Genomic DNA, 20,707 nt, shown 5'->3' with positions numbered 1-20,707 from the left:
GTCATGCCACAACATCTCAATAGGATTCAGGTCAGGACTTTGACTAGGCCACTCCAAAGTCTTCATTTTGTTTTTCTTCAGCCATTCAGAGGTGGATTTGCTGGTGTGTTTTGGGTCATTGTCCTGCTGCACCACCCAAGATCGCTTCAGCTTGAGTTGACAAACAGATGGCCGGACATTCTCCTTCAGGATTTTTTGGTAGACAGTAGAATTCATGGTTCCATCTATCACAGCAAGCCTTCCAGGTCCTGAAGCAGCAAAACCGTTCTTTAGATGTTGTCCTGGGGTCTTTTGTGGCCTCTCGGATGAGTTTTCTCTGCGCTCTTGGGGTAATTTTGGTCGGCCGGCCACTCCTGGGAAGGTTCATTACTGTTCCATGTTTTTGCCATTTGTGGATAATGGCTCTCACTGTGGTTCGCTGGAGTCCCAAAGCTTTAGAAATGGCTTTATAACCTTTACCAGACTGATAGATCTCAATTACTTTTGTTCTCATTTGTTCCTGAATTTCTTTGGATCTTGGCATGATGTCTAGCTTTTGAGGTGCTTTTGGTCTACTTCTCTGTGTCAGATAGCTCCTATTTAAGTGATTTCTTGATTGAAACAGGTGTGGCAGTAATAGGGCCTGGGGGTGACTACAGAAATTAAACTCAGGTGTGATAAACCACAGTTTTTTTTCTCACTAAATAATGAAAACCATCATTTATAACTGCATTTTGTGTTCAATTATGTTATCTTTGACTAATAGTTAACAGTGTTTGATGAGCAGAAACATTTAAGTGTGACAAACATGCAAAAGAATAAGAAATCAGGAAGGGGGCAAATAGTTTTTTCACATCACTGTATATATTTATTTAAAGTAAACCAGAGCTGAATTAATAGGAAGATTTGATACTTACCCAGGGCTTCCTCCAGCCCCATAAGCACGCGAGTCCCTCACCATCCTCCTGCAGTCTGCCGCTGAGTCACGATTAGCCCTGGGAACAGGCCCAGTCGCGGCCTTCTGCACATGCACGGACCTCCCGAGCCTGTTACCGGGGCGGATTAACTGAGCCCGTTACCGGGGCGGATTATGGCTGAACGGCAGACCGCAGACGGACGGCGAGGGATTCACGTGCGTATGGGGCTGGAGGAAGCCCTGGGTAAGTATTGAATCCCCCTATTAACTCAACTCTGGTTTACTTTAAGAATCCCTTTAAAGCTAAATTACAGCAAATACTTTGTTTGAAGAAGCCAACATTACATTTAATGATAGAAAAGCATAGATTTATTGGCATTTCTGTTACCTTATCACTGTGGGGTCCAGTGAGCTTCTGCCAGTACATTGTCCTGCCATAATGAATACCATCTTGCAGTAGCTGTTTCAGACTGTCGCCAATCAGATGGATCACATCGTGCTCGTAGGCGTACACACATCCATTTTCTCCCATAAGAACAATCCACGTTGGAAAGGGACGCACGACTCCAATAACTGCCACTCTGGTCCGTGCGGGCAGGTAAAGCTCATCCCAGCCCTCCACCCTAAACCCGGGCCACCATAAATTGTGTCTCTTTAAATCACCTATTTCCAAATATGTGTTACTGTGATTTCCAAGTGGCAGTAGAGCGTTCTCAGTTTTCTGCACAAAGTTCATGATGGCGTCCAGGTCTCCATCTGGGAGGGGAACCAACAGACACATAACAGAATCACTCTCCAACAACTATCAAACCTGACCATAGGACAATTAACATGCACAACTGTAAATTACACTTACATCATGACTTACACTCCTACAAATGGAGATATCATCAGACAGCACCACCGCACAAATTATCAATATTTATTACTGTATTTTCCTGTATATAAAACGACTGGGTGTATAAGACGACCCCCCAACTTTACCAGTTAAAATATAGAGTTTGGGATATACTCGTCTTATAAGACTACCCCACTTCCAAAATACACCAAATAAATATTAAAAAATTTCACTGCAGCGAGATTATCCATTTCTTCAAATTGGAAAAAAATAGCCCTTACGGAACTCTCTGAAGTAATAATTAAAATCAAATGGATTAAACTAATGGAAAAACTTACAGCTACCCTCAAGGATACCGAATTACGTTTTGACAAGATTTGGGGTCCATGGGATAATCACTTTCCCAACGACTGATCCTCTCTAGCTACCCCTAGATATCATGATCATCTGCAGGGCTCACCTTTCCTCACTGCCCTGGCTTATATATTTCTCATACAAATTACAGAACCAACCAGACATATTTCGTTAATGTTCTTTCCACCTTAACAATGTTTAGTTAATTAATATGACCAATTTTGGGGATTGTCTATTACCTTTGACAGTAGACAGTAGTCCTCAACTATACTCCTTATGTACATGACTGTGTAATTAGTTGCTATGTCAATTTTCCTGTTCTCCCTTTTTATTTTTTTTTAGTAGGCTTGGAAATCACCACCTTTCTCGTTTTGAAACAGTTTTCAATTATGGACATGGACTTTTACCTCAACACCTGGCCTAATATCTTCCAATTCTATCTACGCTTTTCCTATCTGTAACCGCCAAGTCTACTTATTATATGTTATTTTGCAAACTACTTTGTACTAACGGTTTGTACTGATATTCTTAAAGCTGAAATAAAAATAGTTACAAAAAAAAAAAAAAAACATATACTGGTGCTATGTATGAACAGATACTGGTGCTGTACTGTATGTGGTGCCCAGTATATACTGTAACAGTATATAGGCGATTGGCTGGTTGGATTGGTCAACTCTCCCTCTCCCTAAGCGGATCGGTCAGCTCTCCATGTCTACCTGTTTATCAGAGCGGTATGAAAGAATAGATTGCGCTGTACCCATAAAACACGCCTCTTTCACCCGTCTGGCCCCGTCCCTGTATCCTATTTACCTCCTTCTCTGCCTCTCTGATCTCGCACAGCAGCAAGATCTTAAAGGGCGGTAACAGGATAGGGCGTATCACCAATGACAACCGGCGTATAAGACGACCCCTGACTTTTCAGGAGATTTTCAATGGTTAAAAAGTATTATACGCCAGAATATACAGTATTTACCAATATAGTAAAAAAAAATTACAATCATGAATTTAAAAACACTAAAGGTGGCCATACACTGGTCGATTTGCCATCAGATTCGACCAACAGATAGATCCCTCTCTGATCGAATCTGATCAGAGAGGGATCGTATGGCCACCTTTACTGCAAACAGATTGTGAATCGATTTCAGCCTAAAACCGATCACAATCTGCTGAGCTGCCGCTGTCGCCCCCCGAGCCCCCGCATACATTACCTGAAGCCTGGTCCCGGGCATCTTCTCCGCATCGGCTCCCGGCGGGCATCTTCTCCGCATCAGCTTTCGCATCCCAGCATCACTTTCTGTCACTCCAGTGACAGCGGAAGTTCAAATAGAGCGCCCTCTATTTGTACTTCCGCTGTCACTGCAGTGACACAGGAAGTTATACACGGATGCCGTATGCGGAGATGCTGGGAGCCAGCTTCAGGTAATGTATACCTGCGTCGGTCGTACGCCGCTAGCGATGCGCTCCTTACCCGCGGGCGATCGACGGTAATTTCCCGCACGCCGCGATCGACGGGACCGATCTATTTCGGGCCGAAATAGATCGAAATTTAGCGTGTTGCGTGAACGATTTGACAGCAGATTAGATCCCAGTGATCGAATCTGCTGTTGATCGGCGGGTAACGGCCTAGTGTATGGCCAGCTTAAGTATTATGACTATGCCCTTATGTATACACCCATGTCACATGTACTCTAATGCTGGGAATACACCATACAATTTTCTGTTAGACCTGCCAGATAGATAAAGTTGGAAATGTATCTATCTTACCATATATCTGCCGAGCAATTAGGCATTGTTTGACTCAGCAGGAGATAAACAGAAGACAATGCACCAGAGATGATGACCATTCTCTACAGAAAATAATCTAATTATGCATTCTAACAGAAAAATCTAATGCTGGGGATACACAGTACGTTTCTGTACCGTGTATCGACCAGCTGATCCGGCCAGCTGATAATATTCAGCTGGCCCGACCAAGCGGCTCGACCCCCGCCCACTCGATTCCCCCCTGCGGACAATGGCAGGGAATCGAGCGCTGATAAGGAAGCGCCGGCAGGGACGCGTGTATTCCAAGCATAACAGAAGAATCTAACAGAAAATTTTATGGTGTATTCCCAGCATAAGACCTCTGTATGTGATAGCTATACCCCAGTGACTACCAAAGGAGAACTCACTGGAGCAGAGATGTTCAAAAGCCTAATAAACAGACAAATAATGATCATTATAATCCTGACCAGCAGGTAAATGTGACAGAAAATGTGCAATGCACTAATAAAAAAAATTAATATGCAAACAATTCAGAATACATCCATGCAACCTGTGTTGTGTGCAAAAAAAATCCGGAGCCTGTATTCAATCGTATACAAGTAGTCCCCGGTTAACCAGCTGAGCGGTCTGGACGAGCTCAGCTCGTCCAGTACCGCCGGAGCCTGCCGCTCAGGCCCTGCTGGGCCGATTTGGCTCAAGTAAAAAGCAGCACACGCAGCCGGCACTTTGCCAGCCGCGTGTGCTGCCTGATCGCCGCCGCTCTGCGGCGATCCGCCGCGAGCAGCGGCGAAAGAGGGTCCCCCCAGCCGCCTGAGCCCAGCGTAGCCGGAACAAAAAGTTCCGGCCAGCGCTAAGGGCTGGATCGGAGGCGGCTGACGTCAGGACGTCGGCTGACGTCCATGACGTCACTCCGCTCGTCGCTATGGCGACGAGGGAAGCAAAACAAGGAAGGCCGCTCATTGCGGCCTTCCTTGTTTATTCTGGGCGCCGGAGGCGATCGGAAGAACGCCTCCGGAGCGCCCTCTAGTGGGCCAACTTTCAGTTGGCTGCATGAAATAGTTTTTTTTTTATTAAAAAAAAACCCTCCCGCAGCCTCCCTGGCGATCTTATCAGAACGCCAGGGTGGTTAATGAACAGATAAACAGATAAAAACGGATTCAGGTTTTGAAAGAACCTACAGTCCCTAAGTTGGAATACTGTGCAGTCCCCTGTACCTCCTCTGTCACCTCTGTTCCCCTGTGCCTCCAGTGTCCACCACTGTGCTACCTCTGCTCCCCAATGTGTCACCTGTCCCCTGTTGCTTCAGCGTCCCCCTCTGCGCCACCTCTGTGTCCTCTGATCCCCCTGTTCCCTGGACCAGCGATGCAGTATTGCGTCGCCAGCTGCAGGCTGATTAATCAGGAAGCAGCCGCTCACGCGAGCGGCTGCTTCCTGTCAATTCACGGCGGGGGGCTCCGTGAATAGCCTGCGGGCCGCCGATGGCGGCTCGCAGGCTAAATGTAAACACAAGCGGAAATAATCCGCTTTGTTTACATTGTAAGGCGCTGCTGCGCAGCAGCGCCGTAAGGCAGATCGGCGATCCCCGGCCAATCAGCGGCCGGGGATCGCCACCATGTGACAGGGGACAGCCTGTCACTGGCTGCACAGGACGGATAGCGTCCTGTGCAGCCCGGTCACCAGGGGGGGGGCAGGTAGGAGAGTGAGGGGGAGGATTTCGCCGCGGAGGGGGGCTTTGAGGTGCCCCCCCCCGCAACACCCGGCAGGCAGGAGCGATCAGACCCCCCCAGCACATCATCCCCCTAGTGGGGAAAAAAGGGGGGCGATCTTGTCGCTCTGCCTGCACCCTGATCTGTGCTGGGGGCTGCAGAGCCCACCCAGCACAGATCAGCTAAAACAGCGCTGGTCCTTAAGGGGGGGTAAAGGGTGGGTCCTCAAGTGGTTAAAATGTATAAAATGTGTTTGCAAAGCTGACATATAGTGTAGTGTGCCGCAGCAAAATGTAATTTTACCAAGTTTTTGTTTGTTTTAAATTTTCTTTGTGAGACGACAAAGGATGGAGCCCAAATTACAAAAAAAAAAAACAAAACAAACAAAAAAACACAACACAGTAAAATTTAGCCTCCAGCAATAGCTGTCAGCTGGATTGCATCTTACCCTTGAGTCCATGGTGGCCTGTAGGGGAATAGTAATTAACGCCACCGGGAAATTTGCACTAGCAGGGCGAGCGGTTTTCCTCCTTTTTGCATGTAAGCATCTTAGCACATTGAGGGATTTTTGGTGCAATCACATTTCCTTCAATGACAATTACACTTAAAGGGAACCTAAACTAAGAGGGATATGGATGTTTCCTTTTAAAGTGTAACTGTCAGGCATAAAATCAAAAATCAATTCTTTATTTTTATCTGGTAAACAAGTAATAAGGATGCTAACCAGGCAATACAAAAGTTAAAATCACTATTACTTTTCTTGTTGATAAATTATCATTCCCCAGTTTACATGACTCTTATTTGGCACACAAAAATGAAGTTGCAGGGCATGCTGGGTTGTCCTTTTTTGCTTCTCTACTTCCCCTCAGACTTAACTAATGCAGCCTGATTGGCAGAAGCCTCTTTCCCTCCCACACATCTGTTCCTCTCTGATTGGCCAATATTTCTCATGCTGAGACAATGCACTTTCTATAGTAAAGGGCCGCGAATCAGGCAGAGGAGAGTAAGGGAGGAAATTACATTACGATTGGCTTCAAAATAGCCACACTTAAAGAGACTCTGAAGCGAGAATAAATCTTGCTTCAGAGCTCATAGTTAGCAGGGGCACGTGTGCCCCTGCTAAACCGCCGCTATCGCGCCGCTAAATGGGGGTCCCTTCACCCCCAAACCCCCCACTGCAACACTTGGTCGCAGACTTGGTCGCTCCTGAAGGCAGGGCTAATGGCTGCAGCCCTGCCTCCAGTCGCGTCTATCAGCGGCGCATCGCCGCCTCTCCCCCGCCCCTCTCAGTGAAGGAAGACTGACAGGGGCGGGGGAAAGGCGGAGATACGCACTGACAGATGCGCGTGGGGCAGGGCTGCAGCGGTTAGCCCTGCCCCAACCAGGAAGCGCTCCCCCGCTGCACGGAGGGGGATTTGGAGGTGAAGGGACCCTCGTTTAGCCGCGGGATAGCGGCGGTTTAGCAGGGGCACACATGCCCTGCTAACTATGAGCTCTGAAGCGAGATTTATTCTCGCTTCAGACTCTTTAAAATGGGAAATGCTAAGAAGGATTTTCTCTTTTTTTACTGTAGAAAAATCACTAAAATCAAACGTGGCCAGTGCAATACAAATGTTATGTAAGTAGAGCAAGTATTTTTCTACTTATATGTGTTTGTTTTTCTAAAATAGTATGGCTGGCAGCTCCTCTTTAAATAGCAGTTGCTTGTCAGTCCTGCTGATCTCTTTGGCTGCATTAGTGGCTGAATCACACACCTGAAACAAGCCTGCAGCTAATCCAGTCTGACTTCAGTCAGAGCACCTGATCTGCATGCTTGTTCAGGGGCTGTGGCTAAAAGTATTAGAGACACAGGATCAGCAGGAGAGTCAGGCAACTGGTATTATTTTAAAGGGGAACTAAAGAGAGCGGTATATGGAGGCTGCCATGTTTATTTCCTTTTAATCAATACCAGTTGCCTGGCAGCCCTGCTGGTCTATTTCTCTGCAGTAGTATCTGAATAATACCAGAAACAAGCATGCAGCTAGTCTTGTCAGATCTGACTTGTTCATGGGCTATGGCTAATAGTATTAGAGGCAGAGGATCAGCAGGGCTGCCAGGCAACTGGTATTGCTTAAAAGGAAATAAACATGGCAGCCTCCATATACCTCTCTCTTCAGTTCCCCTTTAAAAGGAAAAATCCACATCCTTCTCAGTTTAGGTTACCTTTAAAATACTAACTCCAGGCCCTCTACGTCTGTGCAGCACTAACTTGTACAACTGTTAATAAGCTCCTTTATTAGCTGGTGTAACTTTTTAAACAACCTGGACAGGTGGACAGGCACTGGTAACTCCCTGCACCACAGACTGTGTGTACTGCAAGCTGCACATGACCTGTCAAACCTAAACCAGCATTTCCACTACTCACATTTCTGTTCCAGATGCTGAAGGAGCTCCTGAGCTTCACAGATACAAAACTTAAAATCGACAAACTTTGCGCAGGTAGGAAACATCTGTAATGTTCTGGGGTCTATTCTAACCAGCTCCTTGGATGTACCATCACAATGCTGAATCTTTCTGTTTAGGAAAAAATAAAACAAAAGATAAACATTTTTTTTTTCAAATACAAAAGTAAACATCTAAAAGTTTCACAAATGAAATAACACTCTGCTTAACATGGCTCATTCATGAATATATCCTTTAGTATTTCCATCTTAAATAATAAACACAGATGTAAAAAGCCTTTTAAAAATACTGGAACTACAGTACTCAAATTACAGTACTAGTTAAAAACATGTAACATCTAAATTAATACAATAAGACTAAACGAAATTCATCCTTAATAGATTGTCTAAGTTAAAGAGAATCCGAGGTGGTTCTGGGGGGGGGGGAGGGAGAGATAGAGCCTCTGTGTCTCTGTAATGTTCTCTGCCTCATGACATCCCTCTGTGCCCCCCCCCTCCCCCACCGCCACAATATGACCCCTGAGTTTGGCGACATTATTTGTCACCATCTCAGAGGCAAACACGGGGGAGAGGAATTCCCTGCTCAAAACACCCGCCAGGGCCGTTCCTGTAGGGTTTCCAGAGCTGCCATTGGCCAGGTTTCTCTCCCTGGCCATGCCCGGTCACCCCCCCGCCTCCCTGTATGCTGTGAGTGTGACACAGTCTCTCATTCCGCCGTCGTGACCCAGAGGTCACAAAAGTGAAAGTGGGCCATTGCGGTGTGGTGAAAACTTCATAATATTTTGCAACCGGTTGCAATAATGTATACTTATACGTTTCAAAATATTACAGGTCGCAATATTTTTCATTACAGCGCCCACAGGAGAAGCGGGGAATGGTGGCTTTTGCGGCTACCTGATCCGCTCAGCCCCACTGATCAGGTAGCCTACTTAACTGTGATTGTCTCTCCAGACATGCATAAAACTGCTAAAATGAAAGCAAACCTGGAGTAAAAGGAACTCCTTTCAGGTTTGATATTTACGTTCGTAGAGGGAAAGCCAATAATTACACTTACTGGTAATTTCTGCGTAGCCTCCCCTCCAGGTGAACCGTGAGACAGTCTGACCTGCTAAGGGGACAGGGAGCACAAGATGCAATTTAAATAGCCACGCCTTCCTACCTATCCTCAGTGCTTAGACTAGGTACCTTGACTCAGTAGGAGACTTACCATTAGATTTGGGTCGATAGGCCCACCTGGAGTGGAGGCTACGCAGAAATCCAATTACCGGTAAGGGTAATTATTGGCTTCTGCTTGCCTCCCCTCCAGGTGAACCGCGAGCGTTAGAATATTACCTATCTCAAGGTGGGACAACCGCAGATAATACTTTGCGATCAAACCCCAAGTCTTGATGACTTGGCAAATCCAAACGGTAGTGCTCTATAAAGGTGTCATAAGAGAACCATGTGGCAGCCTTACAAATTTGGAATACTGAGGTGGAATTTATTTCTGCCCAGGAAGAGGAGACAGCCCTAGTAGACTGTGCTTTGACTTTCACAGGGGCTGGCTTACCTGCTATTTCATAAGCTTTGTTTATGCATAACTTTAGCCAGTTACTGAGAGTACTCCTGGATGCTCTTAACCCTTACGAGCACCCTGAAACTGAACAAATAAATTATCCTCCTGTCTCCACTCAGCAGTTTTATCTAAATAAGACAAAATAATTTTCCTGACATCCAGGGAACTAAACTTCTCTTCCTTGCGGTTTGAAGGATTCGGACAGAAAGAAGGGATAAAGATTTCCTGCTCCCTATTAGAGATGTAGCGAACGGTTCCCGAACCGTTCGCCGGCGAACATCTCTGAATGCATGGGGCTTTTACTACTTCCGGGTCGCTCTGACCCGGAGTAGTACGCCTGCGCTGCCCGGCGAAGCGCGTCCTAGATCGCGCTCCTGTTGCCGGGCACTCTCTGCGCATGTGCGTGACGTCATGAACGACATCATGCACATGCGCAGAGAGTGCCCGGCAACAGGAGCGCGATCTAGGACGCGCTTCGCCGGGCAGCACAGGCGTACTACTCCGGGTCAGCGCGACCCGGAAGTAGTAAAAGCCCCAGAGATGTTCGCCGAGCGAACAGTTCGCAACATCTCTACTCCCTATGGAAATCTGTCACTACTTTTGGAGAAAAACTAGGAGGTAACTTAAAAATGATTCTATTCGGCTGGATAGTCATAAATGGTGGCCTAATGTATGCCTAGTACACACCATACAATTTTCTGTAAGATTTTCTGTAAGATTAACCTGCCAGATAGATAATTTCCAACATGTTGGAAATCATCTATCTAACCATCTATCTGCCGAGCAATTAGGCATTGTTCTACTCAGCAGGAGATAACCAGAAGACAATGCACCAGAGATCAGACCAGTCTCTACCAGTACTTTACACAAAATAATCTAATTACAGAAAATCTTACAGAAAATTGTATGGTGTGTACTAGGCATAAAGGTAGCCATACACTGGTCGATTTGCCAAAAGATTCGACCAACAGATAGATCCCTCTCTGATCGAATCTGATCAGAGAGGGATCGTATGGCCACCTTTACTGCAAATAGATTGTGAACCGATTTCAGCCTGAAACCATTCACAATCTGTTGTGGTGGTGGTGCTGCTGCCGCCGCTCCGCCCCCCCCCCCCCCCGCCGCATACATTACCTGCTCCGCCGGCGCGACTGCCCCCGGTCACCGCTGCCTCGTCTCCGCTCTGGTCTCCAGGTCCGGCATGCTTTACTTCTTTCTGCCCGGCAGGAAGTTTAAACAGTAGAGCGCCCTCTACTGTTTAAACTTCCTGCCGGGCTAGAAGAAGTGAAGCATGCCGGACCCGGAGACCAGACCAGCGCGGAGACGGAGCAGCGGTGACCGGGGGAGCAGGTAATGTATGCGGGCTCTATTGCGTCGGTCGTCGGGTACTCGAACGCCGCTAGCGACGCGCTCCCTACCCGAGGGCGATCGACGGTAATTTTCCGCACGGAGCGATCGGACGAAATGGAAAAAAATTCGGCGTGTTGCGGGAACGATGTGACAGCAGATTCGATCCCAGTGATCGAATCTGCTGTCGATCTGGCGGGAATCGGCCTAGTGTATGGCCAGCTTAAGGCTTGTATTTCCCCAATACGCCTGGCTGTAGTCACTGCTACTAGGAAACATGTTTTCAGCGTCAAGTCCCTAATGTGGATTTGATCCAAGGGCTCAAAGGGGAATGAGATAAGAGAATTTAGGACTAAAGATGGCCATACACTCGTTACATTAGCAGCAGACAGATCATCAGATAGATCTCTGATCTATCTGATGTGTTTAGGAATTTTTTTTTTACTAGGAACAGATTTCCAATAGCTTTCATTTTGAAATCTATTGAAAATCGATCTGATGGCATTTTTTTTGCCATTAGATTTTCATTAGGGCCAATGCAAAATGATAAGCAATTTCAACAGATCGACCTAGATGTTCCAGCCTGCCAGATCGATTGAAATCGATCGAAATCGGCCACAAATCGGTCAATCGATTTGCAATCGACCAATCAATTTTGATCGATTGATCGGCCAAAAAACGGCTGAGTGTATGGACCCCTTAAATTCAAATCCCAAGGCGGAACAGACGGTTTCTTCACCACTGTTTTTCTTTTAACCGCCTTAATAAACCTTTTAATCAAAGAATTAGAGGTAAAAGGGAAATCAAAGTATGCACTTAGGGCTGCTAACTAAGGGTGCTCAAATGCTCTCTCCAGACCCCAGTGAAGCAGGAATGCGTCTAGACCAGGGATGTCAAACCGGTCCTTCGAGGGCCGAGGTCCTCACACATTTCTGAGACAGCTCAAATTCATTGATGGGTCTGAATCAGGAAAGGTGTGGACAATCAGGTAGAAGACATTCCTCTCTTTCTCAGTCCATCCTAAACACTGGCATGGATCTGACCCTCCAGGCCTGGAGTTCCACACCTGTGATCTAGACATATCGGAGAGCCTTTGGGATTGAGGGAGCAAAAGCTGGGAAGTGCATTGTTCCAGGCAGCAAACAGGTCTATGGATGGAAGACACCTCTTGCTGCAAATCATCAGAAAGACCTCTTTGTTCAGACACTTACCTCTTTGACGTCTTCTTCGGTCCGTCCCTCTGCGCCTCCCACGATGCGCTCTAATCCGGCGTCACCTGATTATACACTTCCTCCTTCAACCTGGAAGGAGGAAGTGTTTGTACTCACATGACGCCGGAATGGAGCGCATCGTGGGAGGTGCCGAGGGACGGACCGAAGAAGATGTCAGAGAGAAAAGATTGACATCCATCCCCCCCCCCCGCCGATTGTAATTAGGAATCCGAAGTTGAGCATCCCTGAATCCGAAGTTGAGCATCCCTGCTATCAGAAGATCATCTAGGTATGGAACTACAATATTCTTCTGCAATCTCAGATGGGCTACAATTTCTATCATGATCTTTGTAATGATCCTGCATGTGAAGGACCTGGGATCGAATGCAAACTGCTGCTCTCAGATATTTCCAATGAGCTGGCAGAATGGGTACATAACATGCATCCATAAAATCTATGGATGTCTTGAAGTAATCCTTTCACAGAAGTTGAATTGTGGAAGAAATTGATTCCATGCAAAACTTTTTGTATTTTACAAAGCAGTTAAAAAACCCAAGATTTATAATCAGGCGAAAATCGCCGTTCGGCCTTGGAACCAGGAAGAGAGTGGAGTAAAACCCCTTTCCTCTCTCCTGAACTGGAACCACTTCCACAACCCTCTCCTGGAAAAGATTCTCCACAGCTTTTTCCATTGCAGCCTGCTTCACTGAGGACTGCAAAAAAATTACTCGAAATTGTTTTGGAGGTTTCCTGGAAAATCGAATTCTGTACCCTTCCCTGTTTGTTTGGCAAAATGTATTTGCTTTTTGAAATTTTTTGCCAGGCCGGGAATTTTTTTTTTTTGGGGGGGGGGGGCGCTAAATTGTAAGCACCCCTGTAAAGCCTAAAGGTGCTCATAGGTCTTTGGGCCCCTTAGTGCACATAGGCTGCAAAAAAAAGTGTCACATGTGGTATCACCATACTCAAGAGAAGTACTATAATGTGTTTTGGGGTGTATTTTTACACATACTCATGCTGGGTGGGAGAAATATCTCTGTAAATGGACAATTGTGAGTAAAAAAAAAACAAACAAACAAAAAATTGTCATTTACAGAGATATTTCTCCCATCCAGCCCAAAGTCCAATGAATACCTTTAGGATTGCACAGGTCATTTTGAGGCATTTGGTTTCCAGACTACTCCTCACGGTTTAGGGCCCTTAAAATGCCAGGGCAGTTTAGGAAACCCACAAGTGATCCCATTTTAGATAGAAGACACCCCAAGGTATTCCGTTAGGTGTATGGCGAGTTCATAGAAGATTTTATTTTTTGTCACAAGTTAGCGGAAATTGATTTTGGTGTCATTTTCCACTAACTTGTGACAAAAAATAAAATCTTCAATAAACTCACTATAATCCTAACGGAATACCTTGGGGTGTCTTCTTTCTAAAATGGGGTCACTTGTGGGGTTCCTATACTGCCCTGGCATTTTAGGGGCCCAAAAGCGTGAGGAGTAGTCTGGAAACCAAATGCCTCAAAATGACTGTTCAGGGGTATAAGCATCTGCAAATTTTGATGACAGGTGGTCTATGAGGGGACGAATTTTGTGGAATCGGTCATAAGCAGGGTGGCCTCTTAGATGACAGGTTGGACATGGCAGCAGAGAACATGGGCATGTGATGCATTGGGTGCGTAGACCAATAAGACTGCAATACATTCTTTTTAACTAGACCCATGTTAAGGAGAAGGCCCCAAAAAATGTTACGTTCGGAAATTTGGAGTGTTTCCACCGAAAAGGCTGGGCATGGTAGCTTCTTGGATTGGCGGTTGCGTATTGTGTGGCATAATGGTTGGTCTCAGCCACAATTAAGTCGTAGAGAGCAGCAGTGATCAGAAAAAAAAAATTCTGTCACTGAGATGGGGCGGTTGAGGGTTTGGCCGGGAGATCAGAAGCCCGCAGGGGGCAGATTAGGGCCTGATCTGATGGATAGGAGTGCTAGGGGGTGACAGGTGGTGACAGGAGGTGATTAATGGGTGTCTCAGGTGGTGATTAGAGGGGAGAATAGATGCAATCAATGCACTGGGGAGGTGATCGGAGGGGGTTTGGTCAAGTGATCAGGAGCCCACACAGGGCAAATTAGGGCCTGATCTGATGTGTAGGTATGCTGGGGGGTGACAGGTGGTGATTGATGGTTGTCTCAGGGTGTGATTAGAGGGGGGAATAGATGCAAGCAATGCACTGGGGAGGTGATCAAGGGGGGGGGGGGTCTGAGAGCGATCTGAGGGTGTGGGCGGGTGATTGGGTGCCCGCAAGGGGCAGATGAGGGTTTGATCTGATGGGTAGCAGTGACAGGTGGTGATTGATGGGTCATCAGTGGGTGATTATAGGGGAGAACAGATGTAAATAATGCACTGGGGAGGTGATCAGGGGGGTCTGAGGGAGATCTGAGGGTGTAGGCGGGTGTTTGGGTGCCCACAAGGGGCAGATTAGGGTCTGATCTGATGGTAGCAATGACAGGTGGTGACAGGGTGATTGATAGGTGATCGGGGTGTGATTAGAGGGGAGAACAGATGTAAATAATGCACTGGGGAGGTGATCGGGGGGGTCTGAGAGCAATCTGAGGGTGTGGACGGGTGATTGGGTGCCCGCAAGGGGCAGATGAGGGTCTGATCTGATGGGTATGATAGGTAGCAGTGACAGGTGGTGATTGATGGGTGATCAGTGGATGATTAGAGGGGAGAATAGATGCAAGCAATGCACTGGCGAGGTGATCAGGGGGTGTCTGAGGGCGATCTGAGGGTGTGGGCGGGTAATTGGGTGCCCGCAAGGGGCAGAATAGGGTCTGATCGGATGAGTAGCAGTGACAGGTGGGGACAGGGGGTGATTGATGGGTGATCAGTGGGTGATTAAAGGGGAGAACAGATGAAAACAATGCACTTGGGAGGTGATCTGAGGGCAGGTCTGCGGGCGATCTGAGCGTGTGGGCGGGTGATCAGGTGCCCGCAAGGGGCAGGTAAGGGTCTGATCTGATGGGTGGCAGTGACAGGGGGTGATTGACAGGTGATCAGTGGGTGATTACAGGGGAGAATAGATGTATACAGTACACAGGGGGAGGGGGGTGATCAGGAGCCCCCAGGGGGCAGTTTAGGACTTAATCTAAATTTTAGCGTTGATAGATAGTGACAGGGGGCTATTGATGGGTGATTAGGTGCAAACAGTGGTCTGAGGGGGGGGGGAAGAGTATGTACATAATAAAAAAAGCTTTGCCCCATAAGAACTGACAAACAAGACCTTACCTGGTCGGTGTCAGTATGCGCCATAGTGACCCTGCCCTGAGAGGTATCCTCCATTGTGAATGGCTGAGGGAACGCTGGTGTAGCACACTATGTCGCTGCGTCCATGAAATGGACGCGTGCGGCGCTCCCACGAGGCGTAAAGTCCGCCTCCCCACCGGTGGAAGGTCCGGGAAGCCACAATGACAACTTCCGCTGGAGCCTCAGTGTAGAGTGCCACCCACCGCACTACGCTCAAATCTATGGCCGGACGCAGTGGATTGCTCAGAGACCTGCAGCGGTGCATATGCACTTGCGAGGTCTCCCTGTACCAGCCGTCACCTGCCCAGACCCCTCCACGCTAGGAATCGCCATGCGGAGTCCCAGTCTAGGAACTCCCGCAAGCAGGCAGGGACAGGCTGGCCTTACCCTTAGACCAATGGAGATCCAACGATTGCATCCTGTCTGTCCAGGGGACAGGAAAGCACTAAGGATAGGTAGGAAGGTGTGGTTATTTAAATTGCATCTTGTGCTTCCTGTCCCCTTGGCAGGTCAGGCTATCTCACGGTTCACCTGGAGGGGAGGCAAGCAGAAGCTCTTGTTAGCATGCAGTGTTTGTTCCTCTATTCGGACCATCGTTACAGAACAGTCTTGCGCTGTAGCCATTTTACCGAATAGGTCTTTGGAACTACTAGCATCACCGAGAAGTTCCAGAGACGAGTGCATCTCTATTCTGCATGAGCGGACTGTGAACTTACACACGCACAATAGGAATGCTCTAGTTCAGCGCTAGGCATACTACGGCACGCAGGCCGTATGCGACATGCAAGCACCAATCTCCATGGCCACAGTGGCGTCATGCGACACGTTGGCACGTCCTGCCAGCTTGTCACATGACGCCGCTGTGGCCATGGAGCTCAGTGCTGGAAGCGGCAATTAGGTTAGTTAACCCTGTAATTACTGCACCGCTCACAACTCTGCAGGGAGGGAGGGAAGAGAGGAATCTGGCCCTCCATCCATATATTTAACTTACCGGCCAACAGACCTCGCAGCACCATCATCAGAGAAGGTTTTGGCTGCTTGTTTGGCTAATGGAACCCCAGACTGATCTTCTCCAATCTCCCACAGGCCTTCAAACTGTAGGGAAACAAAAGGCAGCCAGACTGTCAGTATCACATAAGGCCTCTTTTACAGTGGGACGTTGTGGTTTGATGCAACGTTAAAGTCGCACCACAAACTTGCAACGCCCCCAAAAAGTCCCAACGCAGCGTTACCAACGTATACAGCATATACAGTAGAAAATACAAGCAATGCAAAGTATATCTCCAAGTCATTAGTGAGCATGTGCAAACAGTCCAACGCAGCTAATAACGTGCATAACACACTGCATGCAGTACTTTCACTTAACGTGCAGCGTTAGACAACAACGCAACGTGTGCACTGTAAACGAGGCATTGATTTTTCATTGCAGTGAGTTATTCTGCGTTAGGTGTTTTAACGTGCGACTTTAACGTCGCACTGTGAAAGAGGCCTAAAACATCAATGTGTTCTACAGTATAAGCATACAGCATAAATAGCACCAAAATGTCAAATCCCTGGCTTTTTTACCCTCCTTGGCGGTAATCCCGAGCTAGGGTCGGGGCGAAAAATCGCAGCTCAGAGCGGTAATCCTGACCTCTGCTCGGGGCAGCTGCCGGAGGCTGTATGCAGAGCAATGCGCGCAGCGGGAGCGTTTCTACATACCTCCTATGAGATCCCGATGTTGGCCGGCATTCTTCTTCCTCTCCTCCGGGGCTCTGCTTCCTGCTGGTAAGATCCCGGCTGTAGTCATGACAACAGCCGTCAATCTCACTTTAGGGTTGCGGCGCCAGCCAGAGGATGGAGGGATAACTGCAGCACTGGAGCCAGGGAGGTGAGTCATTGTGGAACTGCTGCAGATCTCCCTGGCAGCAGGATTTTTTCCAGGTTTTACGGTATGAAATGGTGCAAACAAAATTGCACCGCTTTTAGATCCTAAAATCCAGAAAGAATCAGACCGCCAAGGGGGTTAAAGTGGACTTAAACTCTTCCACAGGGCAGAAGGAAACCATAGAGAAATCAACCCTGTATGTACGCCCCCCCCCCCCCCCCCCTCCCATCTGTGACTAAGCACAAGTTGTAATTTGTAGCTGTGGCAGCTGGCTGCCTCATCAGAGAGCTCATTTGAAAATACAGGAAGGTGACTTTATGTCTGCTTCCATGAAAGCAGGAAGGAATTTGTACCTGCTGTTGCAAAGAAATGATTTTCTTTAAAGGTTATTATGCTGTTGCTCATCTTTTAGAGCAGATAGGAAGTTCTTAGTTCAGGTCCGCTTTAAGTGAACTCGAGATGAGAGTGAAATGGAGGCTGCCATTTTTATTTCCTTTTAAGCAATACCAGTTTCCTTGGTTAATCTGCTGATCCTCTGCCTCTAATAGTTTTAGCCATAGCCCCTGAACAAGCATGCAGCAGATCAGGCGTGTCTGACATTAATTGTAAGATCTGACCAGATTGGCTGCATGCTTGTTTCTGCTGTGATTCAAACACTACTGCAGCCAAATAGATCAGCAGGGCTGCCAGGCATAAACTGGCATTGTTTAAAAGGAAATAAATATGGCACTAAATATGATCACTCTCACCTCGGGTTCCCTAAGTGGCAGTTGATAGATACATGCAGGTCAGACGGCAATGACTGGAAGAGGGGTGGATAAAAAAAAGTTAATGATAGTTGGAGGAGGGACAAATGTAAGGATTGCAGGATAGGTTAGGAGGCATAAAATGTGGGTGTGATGTACATTTGCTAAAAAGATCAACAGTAACATAACCCATGTCTGACCTCATCCAACACAAAGAATTTTGGTACCCTAAAATGGATAATCCAAACATCTAGTGAGTTCATATTAAGGTTTATAAATAAATAAATAAAAAAAAAAAACAGAGCTGGGACGTTTGCAGGTGGCAAAGTATGGTTTAAAAGGCAAGTTAAATGTTCAGCCTTATTTCTTCTATCCTATAAGTTCCTATGCCTGTTCTAATGTGGTCTGTCTTACTGCAGCCTTTCCTAGTTGCACAGTAGCTGTATTATCTCTGTTCTATAATCTAATCGTCTTTCCTCTGACGGCTCTGTCGGGCTCAGGCACTCAGGCAGGAATGTGCTGCTTTGTTTGTGATAGGATAGGATAGAAGCTATACACACCCTCTCCATGCCCCCTGCAGGCTCTGTGTGAGTCACAGACTGAGCTCCTCTCGGCCTATCACAAGCTGGTTAGCATGTAAACACTGCCTAAAACTGACAATTACAAGCCAGGATTGCAGCAGGGAATGGCAGAAACAGCACAGAGGGGCCCAGGAGAACGTAATGAATAGAATGGTATGCTTTTTATTGTAAGAATTTTAGAGTACAGATTCTCTTTAACATTGATGGGTTGTTGCAGTAGTTATGTAAACCAACCACACCACAAGGTCCTGCAGCAGGGAACATGCCTCAGGTACACCTTAATCTCCCCTAACCACTTTTTTTTTTTGTTAATACCTAACCCTCATATCCTGATCTATCAGTATTTCTAACCTCCCCACTTTCCTATGTCTGTTAACCCTATCCTAACTCTTATGTTGATGGGACAGCTGGAGGTAGTGGGCCTTGGGTGGTAAAAAGTACAAATCCATCTTGGTATTTGGAGCTTTGTGGCAGTTACGAGAGGCAATATAAAATATTGGGACTCTTTTTTTTCTAGTAAGCCATTTCAGGCTGCATTACGGACTACAAGATGCACTTTTTCTTCCTTTCTGGGGGGGGGGGGGGGGGGGAGAGTGTATAGCGTCTTATAGTGTAAATATACAGCAAAGCGTGCCGTAGTGGTGCAGAGTGCGCAGGGAAACACTTACCACATCCAGCTGCTGCACTCCTTTCCCCCTCACTCCGGTCCTGCCCCTGTACACAAGCTCTTCTCCTCCAAATCCAGCTGCTGCTGTACACTGCAGTCACCTGCCCCTATACACACTGAGCCTATACACTTCCTGTCAGTGGTTCTTTGTAACTGCTTGACCCCAGTCGTGCACATGCGCTTGGGTCCAGCGTGATGCGTGCTGCACATGTATAGCGGCAGCCAGCCTCAGTGTATAGCAGCAGCTGGAGACGGAGGAGAAGAGAAGCACGGGTATAACAGCAGGTGGCCACAATGTAACGGCAGCAGCTGGATAGAGCAGGAGAGGAGAGGAGTGTGTAGGGCGGCAGGACCAGAGCAAGGGGAAGAGTGTGGTGGCTGGTTCAGATGAGAGCTCACAGTTAAAGAGGAACTGTAAGAAAAAAACCCAGCCCATGTGGGGTACTTACCTTAGGAGGGGAAAGCCTTAGAACTGCAAAAAGGCTTCCCCGTCCTCCCTAGCCTCGACCATCCAGCCAGTGCTGCCCCCCCCCCCCCCCCCCCCCCCCGAAAATTCCCCCTACAAGCACTGCACAGGAATGTCAAATATATACCTTCCACGGCTCCAACGCAAACACAGTAGCTGCTTTCCGATGGGCTGGCGATTTCCGCCTGACCCCAAATGGAAAGACGCTACTGCGTCTGGATCGCACTAGGTAAGCATTTACCTTTCCGCGGCTCGGGAGTTTCCAGCGCTGGAATGCCGAGACGAAGGAGGACAGGGAAGCGTCAGAATCCAGAGGCTTCCACCTCCTGAGGTAAGTAGCCCCCAAGGGTTTTATTTTTTCTTACAGATTTGCTTGCATTTGTAGATTAGTTAGTTCAGTACAGCTTAGCTGGTGGGGCAGCAGGGGTTGGCATAGTGTAGTGCAGTGTATTGTGTAGTGTAGCTTAGCTGGTGAGGCAGCAGGGGTTGGCATAGTGTAGTGCAGTGTATTGTGTAGTGTAGCTTAGCTGGTGGGGCAGCAGGGGTTGGCATAGTGCAGTGTATTGTGTAGTGTAGCTTAGCTGGTGGGGTAGCAGAGGTTGGCATAGTGTAGTGTAGTGTAACTTAGCTGGTGGGGCAGCAGGGGTTGGCATAGTGTAGTGCAGTGTATATAGTGTAGCTTAGCTGGTGGGGCAGCAGGGGTTGGCATAGTGTAGTGCAGTGTATATAGTGTAGCTTAGCTGGTGGGGCAGCAGGGGTTGGCATAGTGTAGTGCAGTGTACTGTGTAGTGTAGCTTAGCTGGTGGTGCAGCAGGGGTTGGCATAGTGTAGTGCAGTGTACTGTGTAGTGTAGCTTAGCTGGTGGTGCAGCAGGGGTTGGCATAGTGTAGTGCAGTGTATTGTGTAGTGTAGCTTAGCTGGTGGGGCAGCAGGGGTTGGCATAGTGTAGTGCAGTGTATTGTGTAGTGTAGCCTAGC

The 20,707-nt window shown here is 47.5% G+C and overlaps 1 protein-coding gene across 2 annotated transcripts in view; it reads right to left on the bottom strand.

The window, feature by feature from the left end:
• The window catches only part of LOC137542111 (uncharacterized), a 116,415-nt gene that overhangs the window by 45,424 nt on the left and 50,284 nt on the right, over positions 1–20,707 (bottom strand). For both annotated transcript variants that reach the window (XM_068263786.1, XM_068263787.1), the window contains exons 4-6: positions 16,395–16,498; positions 7,962–8,110; positions 1,284–1,651 (exon numbers count right to left, since the gene is read on the bottom strand). In XM_068263786.1, the coding sequence (XP_068119887.1) occupies positions 1,284–1,651; positions 7,962–8,110; positions 16,395–16,498 (621 nt within the window). The remainder of the gene's footprint in view (positions 1–1,283; positions 1,652–7,961; positions 8,111–16,394; positions 16,499–20,707) is intronic.

The sequence above is a fragment of the Hyperolius riggenbachi genome, chromosome 12, assembly GCF_040937935.1.
Source record: "Hyperolius riggenbachi isolate aHypRig1 chromosome 12, aHypRig1.pri, whole genome shotgun sequence".
In the NCBI taxonomy this organism is placed as follows: Eukaryota; Metazoa; Chordata; class Amphibia; order Anura; family Hyperoliidae; genus Hyperolius; species Hyperolius riggenbachi.
Note: the sequence above shows the minus strand (reverse complement) of the source record. Positions and strands in the feature narration are given on the sequence as shown.